General features: G+C 45.0%; 1 protein-coding gene across 6 annotated transcripts in view; it reads right to left on the bottom strand.

Annotated features, from left to right (window-relative positions):
* The window catches only part of DLGAP4 (DLG associated protein 4), a 222,315-nt gene that overhangs the window by 56,528 nt on the left and 146,865 nt on the right, over positions 1-18,922 (bottom strand). For 4 of the 6 annotated variants that reach the window (XM_031953956.1, XM_031953958.1, XM_031953957.1 and 1 more), the window contains exon 6: positions 15,436-15,664. In XM_031953956.1, the coding sequence (XP_031809816.1) occupies positions 15,436-15,664 (229 nt within the window). The other 2 variants (XM_031953962.1, XM_031953961.1) reach the window with 2 other exon arrangements.

The raw sequence follows: 18,922 nt of genomic DNA, 5'->3' as shown, positions 1-18,922 counted from the left end.
AAAAGCACCACTCAAATGTTCCAATCTCCCCGGGATCTTCTCTCACAGACCTCACAAAACACTTTGTTTTTCACTTCTTGAATGCATTTAAATAAAAATGATTGTGAAAATTATCTGCTGTAGTCATTTGCTGGATGGTAAAATCCATGAGGGCAAAGATTCATCTAAATTTTTCTTCCCAGTTTTTCACGGAAGAATAACAGTCTTAACATCTGGTTTGGGGAGATTCCTCTGGTCTGTCAACTTCCCCTTTCTCCTACCTCTAGGACAACTCACAGCTCCCTGTTTCCTGCAAAATCTGGGCTGGCATCAGTCCACTGTGTGATATTGAATAGGTCCTGTGTCTTTTTTGACCACTAGCTTCATCTGCCCAGGGTACAGGTTTTGATTCTCTCTCTCCACCCAATCTCAGAATTCTGAGGAACTAAGGGGACTGATCCCGAGGAAGATGAGAGGGAGAACTAATCCCAACCCTAGTTCTCCACAGTGAGAATTCAGATGGTGACTCAGAATCTAAAAACTGGAAGGGACCTCCCTGGCAGCTAGTCCAACTCACCCAAAAGAAAAAGAATCTCTAGAATTACACGCCCAGCTTCAGATTCAGGATCTCCAAAGAGAGGGGGTGGATCCTCCCCCTCTCGCCCAAGGGAAGTCCACAGTTCTTTAGTATGGCTTTCATAGGAAGTATTTGCCGACCTTAAACCTACATTTGCTCCACTCCCCTCCCCAAGTTCTCTCTACAATAGCCAAACAAAACATAATAATAGCCTTTTAGGCACTTGAAGACACACTTTCCAGTGCCCTATCTCCAACTCTTCCCTTGCTTCCTCTTCTACAAGTTAAACAGTTTAATCCATTAACCAACCCTCAAGTGACATTGGACTCAAGGCCTTACACTGTTCTGGTGGCTCTTTCCTGGTCATTCTCCAGGTCAATAGTGTCCTTTCTAAAATGCAGCATCCAGAAGGGAATACAATACTTGAGATATGTTGTCTGATCAGTACAGTCAAAGGTGGTTTAAGATTGGGATTTCTGGTTTTTGATACCCTACCCTGCTGCAGTAGTGGCCCATCTCTCTGGTCTTGTCCCACCCCTTACCCCACCATGGGGGAAGGAGGGGGAGAAGGCGGGAGGGGGGATCCAGGCAGCTTCACTCTGCATTGGGTTTCTATATCACTTCCTATTCGGGATGAAGATTGTGCTTCTTTTCCTATTATCAAACACCCTTACTGCAGTAGAGGTTTAAAAATGTGGCCTTTTTTTTTTTTTTTTTTTTTTGGAGGAAGGGAACTCAAGGCATTCAAGGCTAGAGATTCCTACACATATTCAGTCCATAAAAACACTCACCTAAGTGCCGCGCCCCCACCCCCCATATTTACCTGTTGGGGAAGAGTATGTGGGGAAGACTATCCAGGCTCATCTAAGCTTCCTCCTTTACCCCAAAAAACAATCCATCAATGTCCCTTCTAAGCATGACATCTCTCAACACTTAGACAACTGCAGCTGCCTCTGAACTAGGTCACAGATGATAAAGGATTTAGACTGGAAAGAATCTGTAAGACCATCTAGTCTAAGCCACTGATTTTACAGATGAAAGAACTGAAATCCAGGGAAGTCAAGTAATAGCAACCTCACAAAGGATGTTAATTGATTCAAGGGCAGACGGGTACCATCAAGGGACCTGGATTCAAGTTCTGACTGTATGTGTGAGTTGATATGTCTCTTTCCTTCTCTGGACTTCAAATTCCCCCACCTGTGAATTCTCATAAGATCATAATATGAGTTAGATCTGCAAGGAACCTTAAAGATCATTAAGCTGTGACCTTTCACTTTATAGAAGAGGCAGAGTAGCTTGGCCAAGGTCACTCAAGTAGCTTGGTGCAGGATTCAAATCCAAGTCCTCTGACTCCAAGACCAGTGCTCCTTCCAGTACCTTCCCAACAGTCCTTGTGACAAGTGTTTTGTAACCAGTAAAGTGTCATGAAAAAGAGAGCATGGTTACCTGTAGGCTGCCTTTCTCTCTCCTCAATCTGCAGGATTCTTATAGGTAAAGGACCACCAAAAGGTTACCTGGTTCCCTTCCTTCCCTTATTATACTCACTTAATAACAATTAACAAAGGACAGATGTGGAAGAAAAAAAAAGCCCTCCCAAAATGAATTTGGGGCCAGAGGAGATAATGAGCATCCCATCGCCTGCCACAATTTGGTAGCTGGATGGGCAATATAGTGAGCATTACTGCTCCAATTCTGAATTATAGATTTCTATTAAATATAGTCATCTCCTATTCGCTAGCCCTGTGTTTCAAGAAGCAGCTTTTATTAGCCCCATTAATAGTGAGTGAAGACCTTCCAGAGAGAAAAACTGCCTAATTCAGGGTCACATAGTAAATTAGCATCACAAACCTTATTTAAAACATCTTATTCTCGTGTCAGTTTCTCTTTCCACTATTTCTCATTAATTTCCCCCCTCTTCCTTAGATTATTTCCTAGTTTTGGTCCTGCTTTAAAAGGAGGAAAGGCTCACATAAAATACAGTGCCTGGCACTTAGTAGGTGCTCTATATACATGCTTATTATCTCTCTCAAGCTGCCACCAAACTGCCATGTTCTAAAAGAATGTCCATTCCTCTCTTAGAGCCTTGGTTTCTTCATCTGCAAAACGAAGGAGTTGGAATTAATGATGCTTAAGCCTCCTGGCTCTGAGATTTTTTAACTACCCGCACTCTTTTTAGAATTTCCTTCTGTGTTTCTGGGTTTTTGTTCCCCTGCAAGACTGATGGAAGGAATTGGGGGTTGAGGAGGGAGATCTTTTTGCTGCTTGGGGCTGTGTCACCCAGAGAAAGGGGGTGGATAGGGTAGGGCTCAACTCTGGGTACACTGAGTCACTCCCTCTCAGGAACAAAGCTGTCAGCTAGTGCAACAAGCCAAAAAGAAAAAAAAAAGAAAAGAAAGAAAGGGGAAAAAAGGAGGCAGGAGACAACCAAAGGAGGCTAAAAACGAAGGGAAGGGTGAGAGAGGGAGGAGGCCCTCACATGAGAGGATGGAAAATACAACAGACTATTTCAGCAACCCTTCCCAAAGGCGCACACCCGCCTATCATTACATGCCCAGCTTAATTACCCATCATTATAAACTGAATCCACAATAGATGCCAACTGCATTTTCTACAGATAGACCGCTTCCCTCCCAACTATCCGGGGGAGAATCTCCATAATGTCACATTGAGATTGACTCCCCTTTATCCCTAGCTAGCTGAGATGTTCAGAAACCTCGTTCCTCAGTGGGAAGAAGGGGGTAGATCTGGGGTCATCCGCGGGCCGAAGTCGGGGTCCTAGGCAAGCCGCGGAAGGCGGAGGGGCCCCTGCAAAGTTTGTCCTTACAAACACGGGCTCCGAGAAGCTGCCCGGGGCTCCGGGGGCCCGTGGCGGCCAGCTCCGGCTGGGTGACCGGCATCTCCCTCTCCCCACCCCGAAGCCAGGCTCCCAGAAATAAACGGGAGCTGAGCTCACATCCCGTGGGGATCTGAAATAGCCCAGGCAGGTTAAAATAGCGCAGCGAGTCCGTGGCAGCAGAGTCGGGTCGGCCCAGGCCAGGCAAGCGGAGTCCGCTCCCTCCCCGCCCACCTCCGGGAGAGCCCCGGCAGCAGCCCCCAGCCAAGCCGCCCCCCCCCCCCGCGCGCCCCCGCGCACAAAGCGGCAGCCCTCCCCCTTCCCAGGGCGTGGGCCCCCAGCCCCGCTTTGTTAACGAGCCTGCGAGCACTCCCCCCGGGCCAGCCGCACAAGCCGAGCGGAACAGGGCCGGGCCGGGCCGGGCCCCCGGGGCCGGACTCGGCCCCTCATGCTGGCGCGGGTGGGGGGCAAAAAACCACAAAATCGCTTCCACTCACATTGCTTCAAGAGGTCCAGACACAAAGCCATGAGACCCGAGGGGCGGAGGGGCGGAGACAGAGAGAGACAGAAGAGGGAGAGGAGGGAGAGAGACAGAGACGCACGGACAGAGGGCGGGGAGGCGGCGGTGCCTCGGTCTGCTCCGGGAGGAGGAGTCCCCTTGGCTGCCAGAGGCCGGAGCCCGGGAGGAAGCCGGAGTCCGCCCCGCCCCGCCCGCTCCGGCACAAAGCCCCGGCGTGGCCGGTCCGGCGGCGCGGGGCTGCGCGCTCGGGGCCCGGGCCCGGACCCCAGGACGGTCGCGGGGCGCCCGCGCCGGGGAGGAGAAGGCGGCGGCTCGCGGCTCGGCCAGAGCCGAGGGCGCACGGAGACAGGGAGAGCCCGGTGGGGGCGGCTGCAACTCACCCTCCTCCCTCGCTCAGCCCCGGCCGCTCCGCTGATGTACTTGCAAGGGGAGGGGCCTCTGGGTTAAAGCCCCGCGCGCGGCCCCACCTCCGGGCCCGCGTCACCGGCCGCGCGGCGGCTCCCCGGCCTCTCCCCCTCCCTCCTTCCCAGGGCTCTGGGGCGCGGCGGCGGGGGGGGGGGGGCCCGGGAAGGGACGGATTTAGGGACACATGCACGCGCACACGCAATACAGCGCGTCGCGTGCACGCAGGGAGTCCGCGCTCACGCGGGCACGCGCCCGCCCTGGAGATGCAGGGTAAGGGGGTGGGGGGAGGGATGCACACAGGGAGCCCCAGCAAACCCAGCTGAGCGGGAGGGCACGCGCACGCGACCGCGGCTAGGACTGGATGGGCGGGCCCCTACATACGGGCCGGAGGGCGGGTAGGAAACATGCGCGCACAACGACGTCCAATCAGACGTGCACGACAGCACAACTGTACTCCCGTCGGGGCGCGCCCGCGCCCGTGCACACCCCCCCCGCGGGCGGGGGCGCGCGCCGCGCGGGCGCGCCCACGTTCTGGGCACGCCCACCGCACACGTCCTGCCCGCTGCGCCGCGGGTCCCGCGGGCGGGGAAAGCGGCGCTTCTCCGCGCGAGCTTGCCGCGGCTGGGGCGGGCCCGCAGCGACTAGTCAGTCCCCCGGCCCTGCTCGGGACCGGGCCCACCCGCGCTGTCCCCAGCTGGCATCCTGCACGTGCTCAGGGCCGAGGCCCGGGGGGCGCCCGCGGGCCGCTGCCCCTCCCCTGGGAGAACACGAGTGGGGGCGCCCTCCGGTCGCCGCTGGCTAGTCCCGGTCAGCCCAGCCCAGCCCTCCTGTGGCCGCGAGCGGCGGCGACCTGACGAGTCCGTGCTCCCCCTCCCCCCCCCCCCCCTCTCCCTGCCCCTTTCTCCCGCTCCCCTTTTGTCTCCTCCGTCCTAGGCCAGCCGCCAGAGCTGCAGCCTCTCTTTCCCGAGAAGGACGTCCGGGCCGGGCAGACGGCCTTCTCTCTCTCCGCGCCCGAGGGCCGCTCCCCGAATCCTCCTGGCACCCACTAAGCAACGTCCGGGAGGCATCGAAGGGGCAAGCAGGGCGCTGGGAATCGCACGCTCCAGGGCCCCGAGGGACCGGCGGGCCAGCTATCTCCCTTTACTGTCATCACTCACGTACGCAGGAAAACTAGTTGCCCTGCCCTGTGACTTCATCACACTCCACAACCTCGTACCTCTTTTCTCCACTCACTTCCCTGAACCAATTCAGACCTAGATTATTGGTCCCCTGTCTGCTGCCTCCCTTTGCAGTTTCATCCTCTTGGAGCTATACTTTTCTTAACATTTGATTATAGATTTAGAGCTAAAAAGAACTTTAGGGAATCATCTAATTCCAATCCCCTCATTTTGCAGAAGAAAAAAAGGAGGCCCCTTCGATCCTAAGCATATTCCCTACAATATTCAAAAACCTCCTGCGGATGCTTATTTATTTCTTGTATGAACCCCTGATCCTGGCATTCAAGGCTTATCACAAGCTGGCTCTAACCTGCCTGTTTAGATTTTATGCTTTTTATGTTACTCCTCCTTTCACACGGTCTACACCCAGCTAAGCGGACTACTTTCTCCCTGGCTGTTGACTGGCTGTTTCCTCTTGAGAGAAGAATCCACTTCCGACTCAACATAGTTTCCCTATGGCTTCTAGGATCCTGAGAGCTCTTTACAATTTGGTTCCAACCCATCTGCCCAGTCTTGTTACTGCGGTTTCTTTTCCTGCACTCTGGCCATCCTACCCGAATTCAGTCTCTTTTTCTTTATTTTTTCTTTTTTTATTTTTTCTTTTCTTTTCTTTCTTTTTTTTATTTTTTTATTTAATAGCCTTTTATTTACAGGTTATATGCATGGGTAACTTTACAGCATTAACAATTGCCAAACCTCTTGTTCCAATTTTTCACCTCTTATCCCCCCCCACCCCCTCCCCTAGATGGCAGGATGACCAGTAGATGTTAAATATATTAAAATATAAATTAGATTCAGTCTCTTTTTCTAACCCACAAACAACGCTCCATCTCCGGGTTCACTGCCTTAACACTGCTAGAACGTTCTTTCTCCTCACCATCTTCTTCCCCCTAAGTCTCAGTTCAAGAGTTTTCTCCTACCAAATTATTCTGTTTTTATTTTGTATGATTCTTTTACTATACTCCCTTCACCCCCCCTACCCCCCACAAAAGCTCCTTAAAGGCAGAAGACATTTACAAATCCAATGTCTAACTCATAATAGACCATAAATGCTTGTTGAACTGAACTGGAGTAATTTCTTGGCTCTAGGTCTCAGTTTCCCTCTCTGTAAAATTGGATAACTCTTGTCCGGCATCCCTCAGAAGATTATTACGAAGATCAAATGAATAACATGTCACTTTAAAGGCAATGTAATGGTAAAATGGCAATAATATGAACACTCTCTTCTATAACATCACTGTGAGGTAGGTAGTATTGTCCCCATTTTATGGATAGGGTCACGTTAAGTGACTTATTTAGAATCACAGAGGTCATAAATGTCAGAACAATGTCAGAACTTCAATTAGGTTATTTGGCCAGAACCATTTCCACTATATCAGAATCCTTAGTGTTATTATCAGGTTGCTGAAATCCTCCCACTGAAAGCATGGGAGTTTTGATGGGGCAGAGGAAGGAGGGATAACTTGGGGTACCACCATGGATGGCAGGCCTGGGAAGAGTTTTGTACATTCAGAGGGTGGCCTGGCCTGAGAACTCTGGGAGAAGAAGCAGTGGGAGACAGGAGAGGGGGAGCTGGAGGTTGGATGACTTGAGGACTCTCTTCATTGTATAGGTCTGTCCAAAAGAGCTGGTCATGCTGCTTCCTGTCTTCCAGCAGCCTGGAGGTCAGCTAGTAGTAGACTCGAGTAGGAATTTTGATGCCTTACTTGGCGTCAGTACTAAGCAGCTCCCACCCTGATGAGCAAGCTAGGGCTCTGAGGCATTGCTATTCCTGCCTGCTGAACCCTTTCCTGAGAGAGATACATGCTACAAGACTGGTGTGGGGGAGTAGGGGAGGGGGGGAGGCAGGGTCTATCTGGAAGGAGCCTTGCATCACACCCATAGCCTCACTAAGATGCAATAGTTACGATGCCTAGTTTCTACCTTGAATTTAATTCGGCTTTGCTGGAGTGAAAGGACACAGGCTGGAATCCTTACTCTGATATTTATATAAGATCTTGGCCAAGTCCCTTCCCTTTTTGGCACCTCAGGTTTATTTTTTTAATCTGCAAAAAGAGGGGATTGAATTAAATAATCTCAAGGGCTCTTCCCATTCTAAATCCTATGATTCTATGAATAAACCTTTTTTTCCCCTGAGGCAATTGGGGTTATGTGACTTGCCCAGGGTCACACAGCCAGGAAGTGTTCCGTGTCTGAGACACATTTGAACTCAGGTCCTCCTGACTTTAGGGCTGGTGCTCCATCCACTGCACCATGTAGCTGTTTCAGGGCAGCTCTTTTATCCACTATGCTATGAGCACCTCTCATATCTACCTCTTTCTCTATGTTAGGGAAGCAACAAAAACTTGTAAGTTCTTTGGTATGGGGAATTCCCCTAGAGGGAACTCCTATTAATACAAGTAGCATTTTCTCTACAATTTGTAGTCTGGAGAGCTGTGATTAAATGACTTGCTCAGGGTCACAGACAATATTGAGTCAACAGCCAGTAATGTGTCAAAGATGAGACTTGGATTTTGATCTTCCTGGATTCAAAGGTGGCTCTATATCCACTACACCAAGTTGCTTATCTCCAGAAACTTGTCATTCTGCAAGATGAAATCAGCTAGGAAACACTGAATCCCAGCACCTCCTACCCCTCAGGCTCTTCCCTCCCTCTGATTGAAAAGGGTGAGATTTGACCTTGGAGAGTTCCTCCTACATTCTCCACACTGTAAGAAGGGCATTCAAGGGAATTCTTTTCATCATTTTCCACCTGCTACTTTTCTTGTTTTTCATCTTCGCTAGAAATTCACCATTTTGCAAGATGAAATCAGTGCAGAAACTCACACCTCCTCAGATAATTTCCCACCCTGATTGAATGCCTCTATGCCTCCTCCCAGTTTATTTTCTCCCTACTTCAGCTTTCTCATTCCAGTGTGATCTCCTTGAAGACAGGGTCTTATGTCTTTCTTTCTTTCTTTCTTTCTTTTTTTTTTTTTTATTCCTAGCACTTAGCCCAGTGCCTGGCACATAGTAGGTACTTAATAAATGTTTATCAACTCTGACTGGTTTATCCCACTCGAGTTTCTTTCTGCTTTATTATGGAGTTCTTGAAGGCTATATTAATGGAGCACAAGCTTTAGTGGCTCCCATCCAACTGGAAAGACTACAATACAATCTCAGTTGTGTTGGTTTGTTGCCTCAGTACAGTTTGTAGAAACTTATCAGGCTAGGCAAAGAGAAATTGAAAACTATGGACAAATTGTGTGATCTATTTTGATAGGGAGCATCTATACTGATGAAATTATAGTTCCCTGATTTATGATTGTATATGTGTGCGTCAGTCAAACTCTATTCAAAATTCTTTCTCTCTAACAATGCATATATATGTATACATATATTTATACATATATGTGAATGTAAAGCACAGAGAGTAAACAAAAAATGATAAAATTATAGAATCATACAACATTGAATATTGGAATCATGGAATCTTGGGACCATAGAAAATAGAGCCATGGATTCTTAGAACTATAGAATAAAAGGCAGCTAATTGGCATAGCAGATAATGCCCTGGTTCTAGAATCGGGAAGACCTGAGTTCAATCCAACCTGACACATATTAGCTATATGACATTAAGCAAGCCTGTCTACCTCGGTTTCCCCATTTGTAAAATGTGGATAATAAAAACCCTTATCTTACAGGGTTGTCATAAGGCTCATCTGAGATAATACTGCAAAGTGCTTTGTCAACCTTAAAGTTTTGTCTACATAAATGCTAGTTAACTAAATAGAATGTTGGAGGTGGAAGAGACCTCAAACACCATCTAGTCCATAAGATCATAAAGCTAAAGTTGGAAGGAATCAGAAAGGCCATTTGCTCCAATCTTATTTTACACATGAGGGAACTGAGGCCCAGAGGGGTTAAGTAACTTGTCTAAGTTGTAAATAGTAGAGGTGGGATGTGGACCCAGGTCTTGTGGCTCCAAACCTGTTATATCATACTGCCTCCAACCTCTTCATTGTCTAGAAGAGGAAACTGAGGTTCTGGCCTTAGAGTTCGATAAGGAATGGGGTTTGAAAAGGCCCAAAGTTAAGAGAGAATCCCATAGCTAACTATCCACTCTAAATCCAGAAGTCTTGCCTGCTTGAAGCCCATATTCTGGTAGGACATCCCAATTGTCAGACTTTATAAGAAAGGAGTAAAGCAGAAGAAGATCCATTCTTTCTTTCTTTGGCAAATAAAATCTGTGTGTCTCTTGCACAGAATTAGGGGCACTTTTGGAAACTCCACATAAGACTGTCAGGTCAAGCAAGCTCTCAGACAACAAATTTTTGTCTTTATTAATTAATTAAACTTATAAATATAAATTAATAATTATATATTATATCACATATCATATCATATATTATTGTATTATATTATAAATTATAATCATAAACAACTAAATTAATTAAATTCCTACTGTGAGCCAACCTTGCAGTAAGCAACAGGAATACAAAAAAAAGGGCAAAAAATCCTTCAGGTCTTATCTTCAAAAAACTAACATTCCAATTGGGGGGGAGGAGGAAGAACAACACGGATGAATAAGCTATTGTAACATTTTTTAGTCCTGTCCAACTCTTTGTGATCTCACTTGAAGTTTGCTTGTCAAGGATACTGGAGTGGTTTTCCATTTCCTTCTCCAGTTCATTTTGCAGGTGAGCAAATTGAGGCAAACAGGGTGAAATGAGTTGCCTATGGTCATATAGCTAGTATTTGTCTGAAGCCAGACCTGAACTTAGGAAGAAGAATTTTCCTGACTCTAGGCCTGGTGCTCTGTGTACTATGGAGCCACCTAGCAGCTACATACAGAATAAATTATAGATAATAACAAAGGGAAGGCATTAACATTAAAGTCAGCAATAAATCAGTCAATTTATTAAAGATGTACTATGTGCGAGGCTCTGGGCTAAACCGTTGGATCCCTGGATCTTTTGTTGAGGGTAAGATTTTAGCTGGGATTAGAAAGAAGTCAGAGAAACTAGTAGACAGAAATAAGGAAGAAAAGCATTTCAGGTATAATGAACAGCCAGTGTAATTTCAGTCAGCAGATGGGACATCTTATTCAAGGAATAGTAAAGAAACCATTGTCACTGCATCAGAATTTGTGGAAGGGTGTGAGATGTAAGAAATTTTTTTGAAAGACAGAAAGAAATCACTTTAATGGCAATGAAAAGGAACCTGGGGCAACATGATTGGTCAAATTCCCCTACATTTAGGTGTAAAAAAGATTTTGCAGATGGGTGGGTCCTGCCTACTTTGATGCACAGGGGATACCATGGGGAGAAAGGAGACAGAAGCCAACTTCAACAACCTAATCATTTCCAGGGCTTCTTCCCCATTTCCTGTCATTTCTGTAGCCAACATATCATTTCTAGGAGGTAGGGGACAGAAAGCTCCGGCTTTTAATCTCACTCTAGACACTTCCTAGCTGTGCAATCCTAGGCAATTCTCTACAGCTCTCTGAGCCTCAGTTTCTTCATTTGTAAAATGGGGGTAGTAAGAGCCCCTACTTCATAGGGTTATGGTGAAGAATAAGTGAGATAATGTCTATAAAGGGCTTTATAAACCTTAGAGGATGACATAAAGATAAGTTGTCATCATCTGTCTCTAGACCTTACTATGTGCCTTTCTGCTCAATTTATTGGGACTTTGTGAATTCTTCTTGGGTAAGATGGTATGCCAGAAGAGAGTCCTAGGATATCAAAGTTCAGAGGACCCTTAGAAATCAAAGAGTTCAATTCCATCATCTTATAGATTTGAAAATTTGGTCTTAAAAGAAGAGGGAAAGAGCTTGTTTATGGTCACATAATGAGTTAGTAGCAGAACCTAGTCCTTTGTAGTTCTGTTCCAAGATTCTCTTCTTCCCACTTTTTATCCACCCTCCCATCCAACCCCAAAATATCTGAAGATGTCACTATGAAGCATTTGTTTCCCCAGATGTTGCTGAGGTGGAGGACTCAGGCCAGGCAGGCATTACAGAAGGGAGGGTTCTTAGTTCTTAACCAGCTACATCCTCTGACATTCAAGTTTGGATAAGATGTGAGGAGTGGGGGTACCTTCCTCTCTGTGACAACTTCTTTTTTGTCTTTGCCCCTCTGTGTGTCTTGATTTGAATAAAATCTCACCAATCATTCACGCAACTCAGGGACAAAGACCACCTTCCATAGGGAGATCTGATGTTGCAGAGAAAAAGGTTATCAGACCATAGCATGACCTCATGACCATTCATGGTATAATAGCTATAGGGTCAGGGTAGAATTTCAGTCTTATGTCTTTTGCCCCTACTTCATACCACCTCTGACATTCTAATTCAGCTGAGACTGGCTAGCTTTCATCCCATATGATGGAGGAGATAGGATCATTTAATTTCTACTAAGAAAAGGAAATAAAGATGCATTGAGGCACCGTGAAAGTGACACAGAAAGACTTACACAGGAGAAGGACAGTCAGTGAGAGGGAAGGAGAAATGAGGAGAGGGAGAAAATGGGAGAGGAGGGAGGGGAGAATAACAAAGAAATGGGAGAGAGGATGCAGAGAGAAAAACAAAACACAGAAGCAGAGATGTGAAAACAAAAAGCTAAAAAATGAAAGTAAAAAATTGCAACAAAAGAGGTGGAGAGGGAGAAGAAATTATGGAAGAAAAAGAAAAGAAAAATAGGAGGGATGGGAGAAAGAGACAGAGAAAGTGAGAGAGAGAGAGAGAGAGAGAGAGAGAGAGAGAGAGAGAGAATGAACAGAGAAGAGCCAGAGACACAGAGAAGGAATGGAAGAGCTCACTAGCTTGTCTGACCATGGGCATTTTTCAGGGCCAGCACTGTGGAAGTCTGCCAGCTGTCAGTGTGTGCGTCTGTTTGTCTGTGTGCATGTCCATGTGCTTGAGAAGTTGGAGCAAGCTCACAATGCATCACAGGCAGGGGCTAATGTGCTCCCTGCCAGGCTGCTTGAGAAAGCTATTTCTGGAATGTGAAATCTGGGTCAGAAGGAAGGAGGCAGGAAAAAGGAAGGTGCGTATGTTCCTCTGGAAGGACATATGGAGGACCAGTTCAGGGCCTAAGCCTGAGGCCCATCCAAGTCTGGGGCACTCCACCCAGAGCTTCTGCCCTTCTCTTCCTCCTGGCTTCTCTCCAACCTGCCCCTACCCCTCCTTTCCCTCTAGTCTGGCAAGATTTCATTTTCCCGGGTAACAGCTGCTGCCTGAGCATTCCTGGGCAGGTCATTAGACTAATTACAATTGATCCCCTGGGTATAGTCCTTTCAAGTTTATAGAAACATCCATTTTCTCATTGATCTTTTCAGCCTTAAGAAGACGGATGAGGGATGACTGTTCCCATTTTGTGTGTGTTCACTTATTTCTGTAATGTCTGAATCTTTGTGACTCCATTTGGGGTTTTCTTGACAAATATAATGGAATAGTTTGCTATTTCCATCTTTAGATCATTTTACACATGAGGAAACTGAGGCAAACTGGGTGAAGTGACTTGCTCAGGATCACATGCTAGGAAGTGTCTGAGAACAGATTTGAATTCAGGAAGATGAGCTTTCCTAAGTCCAAGCCCAGCACTCTATTCACTGTGCTATTTAGCTGCTCCAGTCTTACAGAGAAGGAAAATGAGGAACAATAGAAGTGACTGCTTAGGATCATACAGACACTGTCCGAGCCAGATTTTATTGACTGATTGCTTGATTGCTTGATTGAGATTGGGTCTCCCTATCTCACCCTGGATGGAAGTGCAACAATCACTCACAGATGGATCCCATTCCTGATTGGCACATGAGCTTTGACCTGCTCTATTTCTAAGTCTGTTCTCTTTTCCTTAGGCAGCCGAGCAGACCTCCACTCCTGGCATATTAGTGCAAACTTAGTTTGGACAGCTGATCAGCCCAGGCCACTGCAGCTCAGAACTCCTGAGCTCAAGGGATCCATCAGTCACAGTTTCCCCAGCAGAAGAAATTTACAGATGCCATAGTTGGTTTAAGCCACAATTTCAACCCACGTGCCTGAACTACAAATCCAGGGATCTTTTACCATCCTACAAAACTAAGCTTAGCTTTATATTACTTTGTTTTTTGCCTCAAATTGTTCCTCCTGACTTTCCTGTCTCTGTTAATGGTACTACTATTTATTCTCTTTTCTAGGCTGGATATTATCTTGGATTCCTCATTCTCTCACCTTGTAAATCTTTCTTATTGGATGACACTCAACTTTCTGGCCTCAAAATCTTCATTGATCCCAATTTGTTCATTGTCTAGCATGAGAGCAAAGGATTTTGAAGTAAAAAGGGTCTCAGTGACATTTTGATGCATTGGATTAGAGAATTGGAAGAAAAAGGCAAAAAGAACATTCACTGTTCAGAATCCTGTCTCAGATACTTACTCACTGTGTGACTATGATCAAGATCCATAACCTCTCTGAACATCAGTTTTTTCCTTCATAAAGTGAGGAGTCCAGATTTAAGCTATAAAGTTACCTAGTCCAATTCTTTCATTTTTTTAGATGTAGAAGCTCAGATTCAGAAAAGGGAAGAGTTCCACTGCAAGCGAGAAGTTGAGCAAAGATTTGAAACTAACTACAAATCAGGTTCTCTTTCTACCATGTTGTTTCTTCAAAGACAAGTGCTAAATTTTTTTTTTTTTTTGGTCTGGGCCTGTAGTGGGGACTCTCTCTAATAGAACAGAATAGAATTAATCCGTCTACATACAAAGTCATACAAAGTTGCCTGAGAAATTGAGAAGTTAAGTGATTTGTCCAAAGTCACACAGCCAACACAAAAAGTGGAACTTGAACCCAGGTCCTCTGGGCTTCTGGTAAGGGTTCAGTTAAATTTAGTGTACTATCATTCTCTCTCCATTTTGTTCCATTCAAAAATCTAATAAGCACTGATTAGCAGAGTGCCCGGCACAAAGAAGGTGCTTAAGAAATGCTAGTTGATTGATTTACTACTAATCCTGAACAAGTAATCATATAGTTTCCACCTGGAGACATGAAATGATTAAAAAAAAAAACAAAACTCACTATTTTTTGAGACAATCCAAACCAGTCTATTAACAAGCATTTATTAAGCATGTCTTCCACATGACAGCTCTTCAGATATTTGAAGTGAAGTGAATAAGTATTTATATAGTACCTACTACTATAAAACTATGTGCTAGTTACTGTGCTAAGTACTTTTACAAATATTATCTCATTTGATCTTCACAACCTTTTGAGGTAGGTGCTATTATTTTTTTTTCTCTTATAGTTAGGAAACCAAGATAAAGGTTAAATGACTTGCCCCGTAAGTGTGTAAGGTTGCATTTGAATTCAGGTCTTTTTGACTCCAGCCCCAGTACTCTACTGAATCATCTAGCTATTGAAGACAACTCGGAAGGAGACACTTCCCCCCCCCCCCCCACCGCCATGGTCTCCTTGTCAACCAGTCCTGAGTGCACAAGAGCCCAGTGTTCAACACAGCTGCTGGGAGGCTGAGCCCATAATTTTTTTCTCTCTCACTGTGTTCTGGGAATCACTTAGCACCTGTATGACACAATCAGTACCCACACGCTCAGGTAAGCTAGTGACTTCTCTGTCTGCCCATCAGGATCACTAGGGAATAGGGGATGATAGGATAAGCAAATTGGAATCAGATGGATAATCTGATATAGAGCTCAAAGATTCCTGTTACAGAGGAAGAAACTGATTTTTTCCCCCAGTGACCCAAAAAGTAGAAGCAAGATTTGAACTGAGAGTCTTTGACTCAAAATCCTACTCTCCTTCCATTATCTTACTTGGTTTCTCAGCAAACAGATTCACAAAGCTGTAGTCCATCTTCCCAATGAATGCCTCCTTTCCCCTGGCCCCGCCATCCCTTCCACCCTCATCCCCTCTCTAAGCAGGACTTACTGGGCAGTGTGCGGCTGCTGCTCAGGCTGCTACCTGTGGGTGGAGGAGAGAGGGACTGGAGGGAAATGCTGTCCTCATCCTGGGAGCAGCCCGCCTGGATGGCCCGAAGGTAGCTATGGCTCCGAGAGCGGAAGTAGCTGGGGAGAGGCAAGTCCAGAACATCAGCAGTGGCGGACTCAGCCTCACTGCAGGCAGCCTCGTACTGGTCACTCAGCTCTGCCTCCCTGACCTGGGGAAGAAGAAAAATAGTAACTCACATATCTATGGTATTCTAAGTCTGCTATTAGACATGAGACTCATAATAATGATGACCAGAACTCCCATATGTAAAGTTTTTAAGATTCTTATTCATAAACACCACTGGACCTGTTATTGAGAGGGACATTTCCTCCCCAGATGCCCATCCATAGTTACTTATCCAGTGCAACTTTTGTCCATGACCATGATTAGCCATGATTATTAGCCAAGGTTCTTCCATCTAAACTACCACAAGTTAAGTAGAAGTTTATAGACGGTATAAAAACTGTGTCCCCAGAGTTTAGAGTTAGTGGACCCAGTAGTGGGATTTGATATAAACAGTTCCCAAACTTATATGGGCTATATCTCTGACTTTACAAACCAAAATACATCTTCCTCCCACAAGCTCTTTGAGCATAGGGACTATTTTTACTTTGTATTTGTATTCTCAGCACTTAGCACAGTGGTTGGCCCTGGAATAGTGCTTAATAAATGTTTGTTCATTAAAAGAAAACAAACATCTGTGTGTGATTCTTAGCTCCTTCTATCTTTTCCTTTGTTACTCTGCCTCAGTTACTGCAGAGGTGGAAGGAGGCCAGACAGATTTGAGAGCAGGTTTGTATTTTTGGCTATCATTTGGGTGGCCATGGCTAAAGAGCTTATTACCAAGGAACTAGTCTCCCCTTACTTGGCTAAGTTAATCCTTGGAAAATGGACTCAATTATTGCTGGAACCATACTTGAAGCGTTTGCATCCTGCATGTTAGGAGTTATAAACCAACAGCATTTGGTAGTGCCCATTACACATTAGGCACTGTGCTAAGCACTAGGGATGTAGCAGTAGAAAAAAAACATTCCCTGAGGGAAAGATATAGTTGCAAAAGATAATGGAGAAATAGAATCAAATTCGACCACAAAAAGGATGAGGGGTGAGGAAGGTTGAGGAGGACTTTAAGCTTGTGAACTCGGGTGATTGGTGACTGAAAGAATAGTGATGCTCTCAATGAAGACAGAGAAAGTTGGGAGAGGGATGAGTTTCAGAGAGGAAGATGATAAGCTCTGTTTTAGGCTACTTTGAGTTTGAGATGCCCAAGAAGTATCCAGTTGGAATTGTCCAGGAGGTAGGTAATATAGAACCGAAGTTTTGAAAGCTTGAACTATAGATCATATAGGATCATAGACTGAGAGTTAAAAGGGACTGCAGAGGCCATCTAGTTTGACTTTTTCATTTTACAGATGACAAAACTGAGGCTTAAAGAGGTTAACGACTTGTATAACATATACAAATAATAAGTATCCACGGTAGGATTTGAATCCAGGTCCTCTGACTTTAGAATTGGGTCCTTTTTTCATACTATACCACAATGGAAATCATCATCAGAGCAATAATAATTAAAACCAAGACACTCTATGAGGGGTAGAGAGAGAAGATATTGGGGGATACTCAAGAATCCTCTATTCCAGAATCTGGATGTCATTGTTTTAGCCTTAGAGAACTTACGTTACCTCTATGCTATGATAACGTTTTAGAGCAGGGCTTCATGAAACTATTACTATAATGTCCTTATTCTCATTTTTATAGTACTCTGAGAACATCAGTAATTAACACCTATTTCTATAGCACTTCAGGATTTGGAAAGTGCTTTCCTTATAACAGCCTGAGGGGTAAGTACCACCAAGTTATAGAACTGTAGAATCTAGAAGCCCCCTTGTCCAATCTAGAAGCTACTTGAATAGTCCCCTCTGCTACACACATGGTATGTCAGGGGTTACCCAGCTTCTACTAATGACTATCAGTGAAAGAGATCTTTCCATGGCAGACTGCTCCACTTTGGAAGACATCTCATTGTTAGGAACTGTCCCCTTCTACCAAGCTGAAATCTGTCTTTTTGCAATCTCCACCTTTTACTCCTAGTTTGACCCTCTGGAATTAAACAGAACAAGGGTAATTCTTCTTTATGACAGTGCTTCAAATATGGCATGGTGCAGTGTAAGGAGTGTTGGATTTGGGATCAGAGAACCAGGATTTCAAAATCACTTCAGCCAAGGATTGAAAATCACACCCCACCGATGGAGTAGTGAATTGGGGTGAGACATTCTGGAAAGCAACTTAGAACTATCCCCCCAAAATGATTAGACTGTGCATGCTCTTTGATCCAGTAGTACTATTAGGTTTAGACATGAGGGAAAGAGGAAAAGAGCTCATGTTCTTTTCATGCTTCTTCATATAGAAGCTCTTTTGTGGTGGCCAAGAATTGGAAAATGAAGGGATACCCATCTACTGGAGAAGATGAGAAATGGTATATAAGTGTGGTGGAATACTATCATGTTATAAGAAATGATGAAAGAGAACCCAGGGAGAGACTTGTATGAACAGATGCAAAGAAAAGTGAGCAGAACCAGGAGAAATTTTTGTTCAATGACAGCAACATGGAAAAGACAAACAACTCTGAAAGACTTAGGAATTATGATCAACACAATGGCTAAAAATCATACCAGAGAATTCATTATGAAACAGTCTATATACTTCCTAATAGAGAGATGCACTCAGAGTGTAGATTAAGATGTATTTTTTTCTTTTTTTGGACATTGCTTATGTGGGGATTTGTTTTGTTTGGCTATGCCTATTTGTAACAAGAGTTTTGTTTTTCTTTGCTTTTTCTGTTGCAGGGAGATGAGTTTGGAGGGAGAAAAGGTAGATCTTTGTTTTAATTAATATTTCTAAAAGTCAAACAGAAGATTTTTTATGCTATATTGTAAATAACAGTAATAGAGTTCAGTAGAGTTTATTGAATAGGTTAGTGACATGGTAAAATGTGTAGCTTTAGGAAGATCACATTGTTAGGTGGAAGGAGGTGAGATTAGCATGAGGAGAGATTTTAGGCTGGGACACCAACCTAAAAATTTTTTCAGTAATTGAGGTATGAGATGATGAGATCCTGGACTAAAGTGTTATATTGGAGGAGAAAATGGGTCATATACCAGAGTAGTTGCAAAGGTAGAAGTGACAAGACTTGGCAACTTACTGGATACCGGGGTGAGTGAGAATGAGAAGAGCTTGAGGACGATCAACAAATTTGCTGGAAGATGACCCCCAGGTTGCAAGCCTGGGTGACTGGGAGAATGGTGACAATTTCCACAGTAACAGAGAAGTTTAGAAGGGGGGAGGGTTTGGGGAAGATGATAAATGAGTTCAGTTTTTGACATGTTGATTTAAGAAATCAACAAGACATCTAGTGCTTGATATCTAG

The sequence above is a fragment of the Sarcophilus harrisii genome, chromosome 2 (genome assembly GCF_902635505.1).
Source record: "Sarcophilus harrisii chromosome 2, mSarHar1.11, whole genome shotgun sequence".
Classification (NCBI taxonomy): domain Eukaryota; kingdom Metazoa; phylum Chordata; class Mammalia; order Dasyuromorphia; family Dasyuridae; genus Sarcophilus; species Sarcophilus harrisii.
The sequence above is the reverse complement of the archived record's forward strand: the minus strand, read 5'-3'. Positions and strand labels throughout refer to the sequence as shown.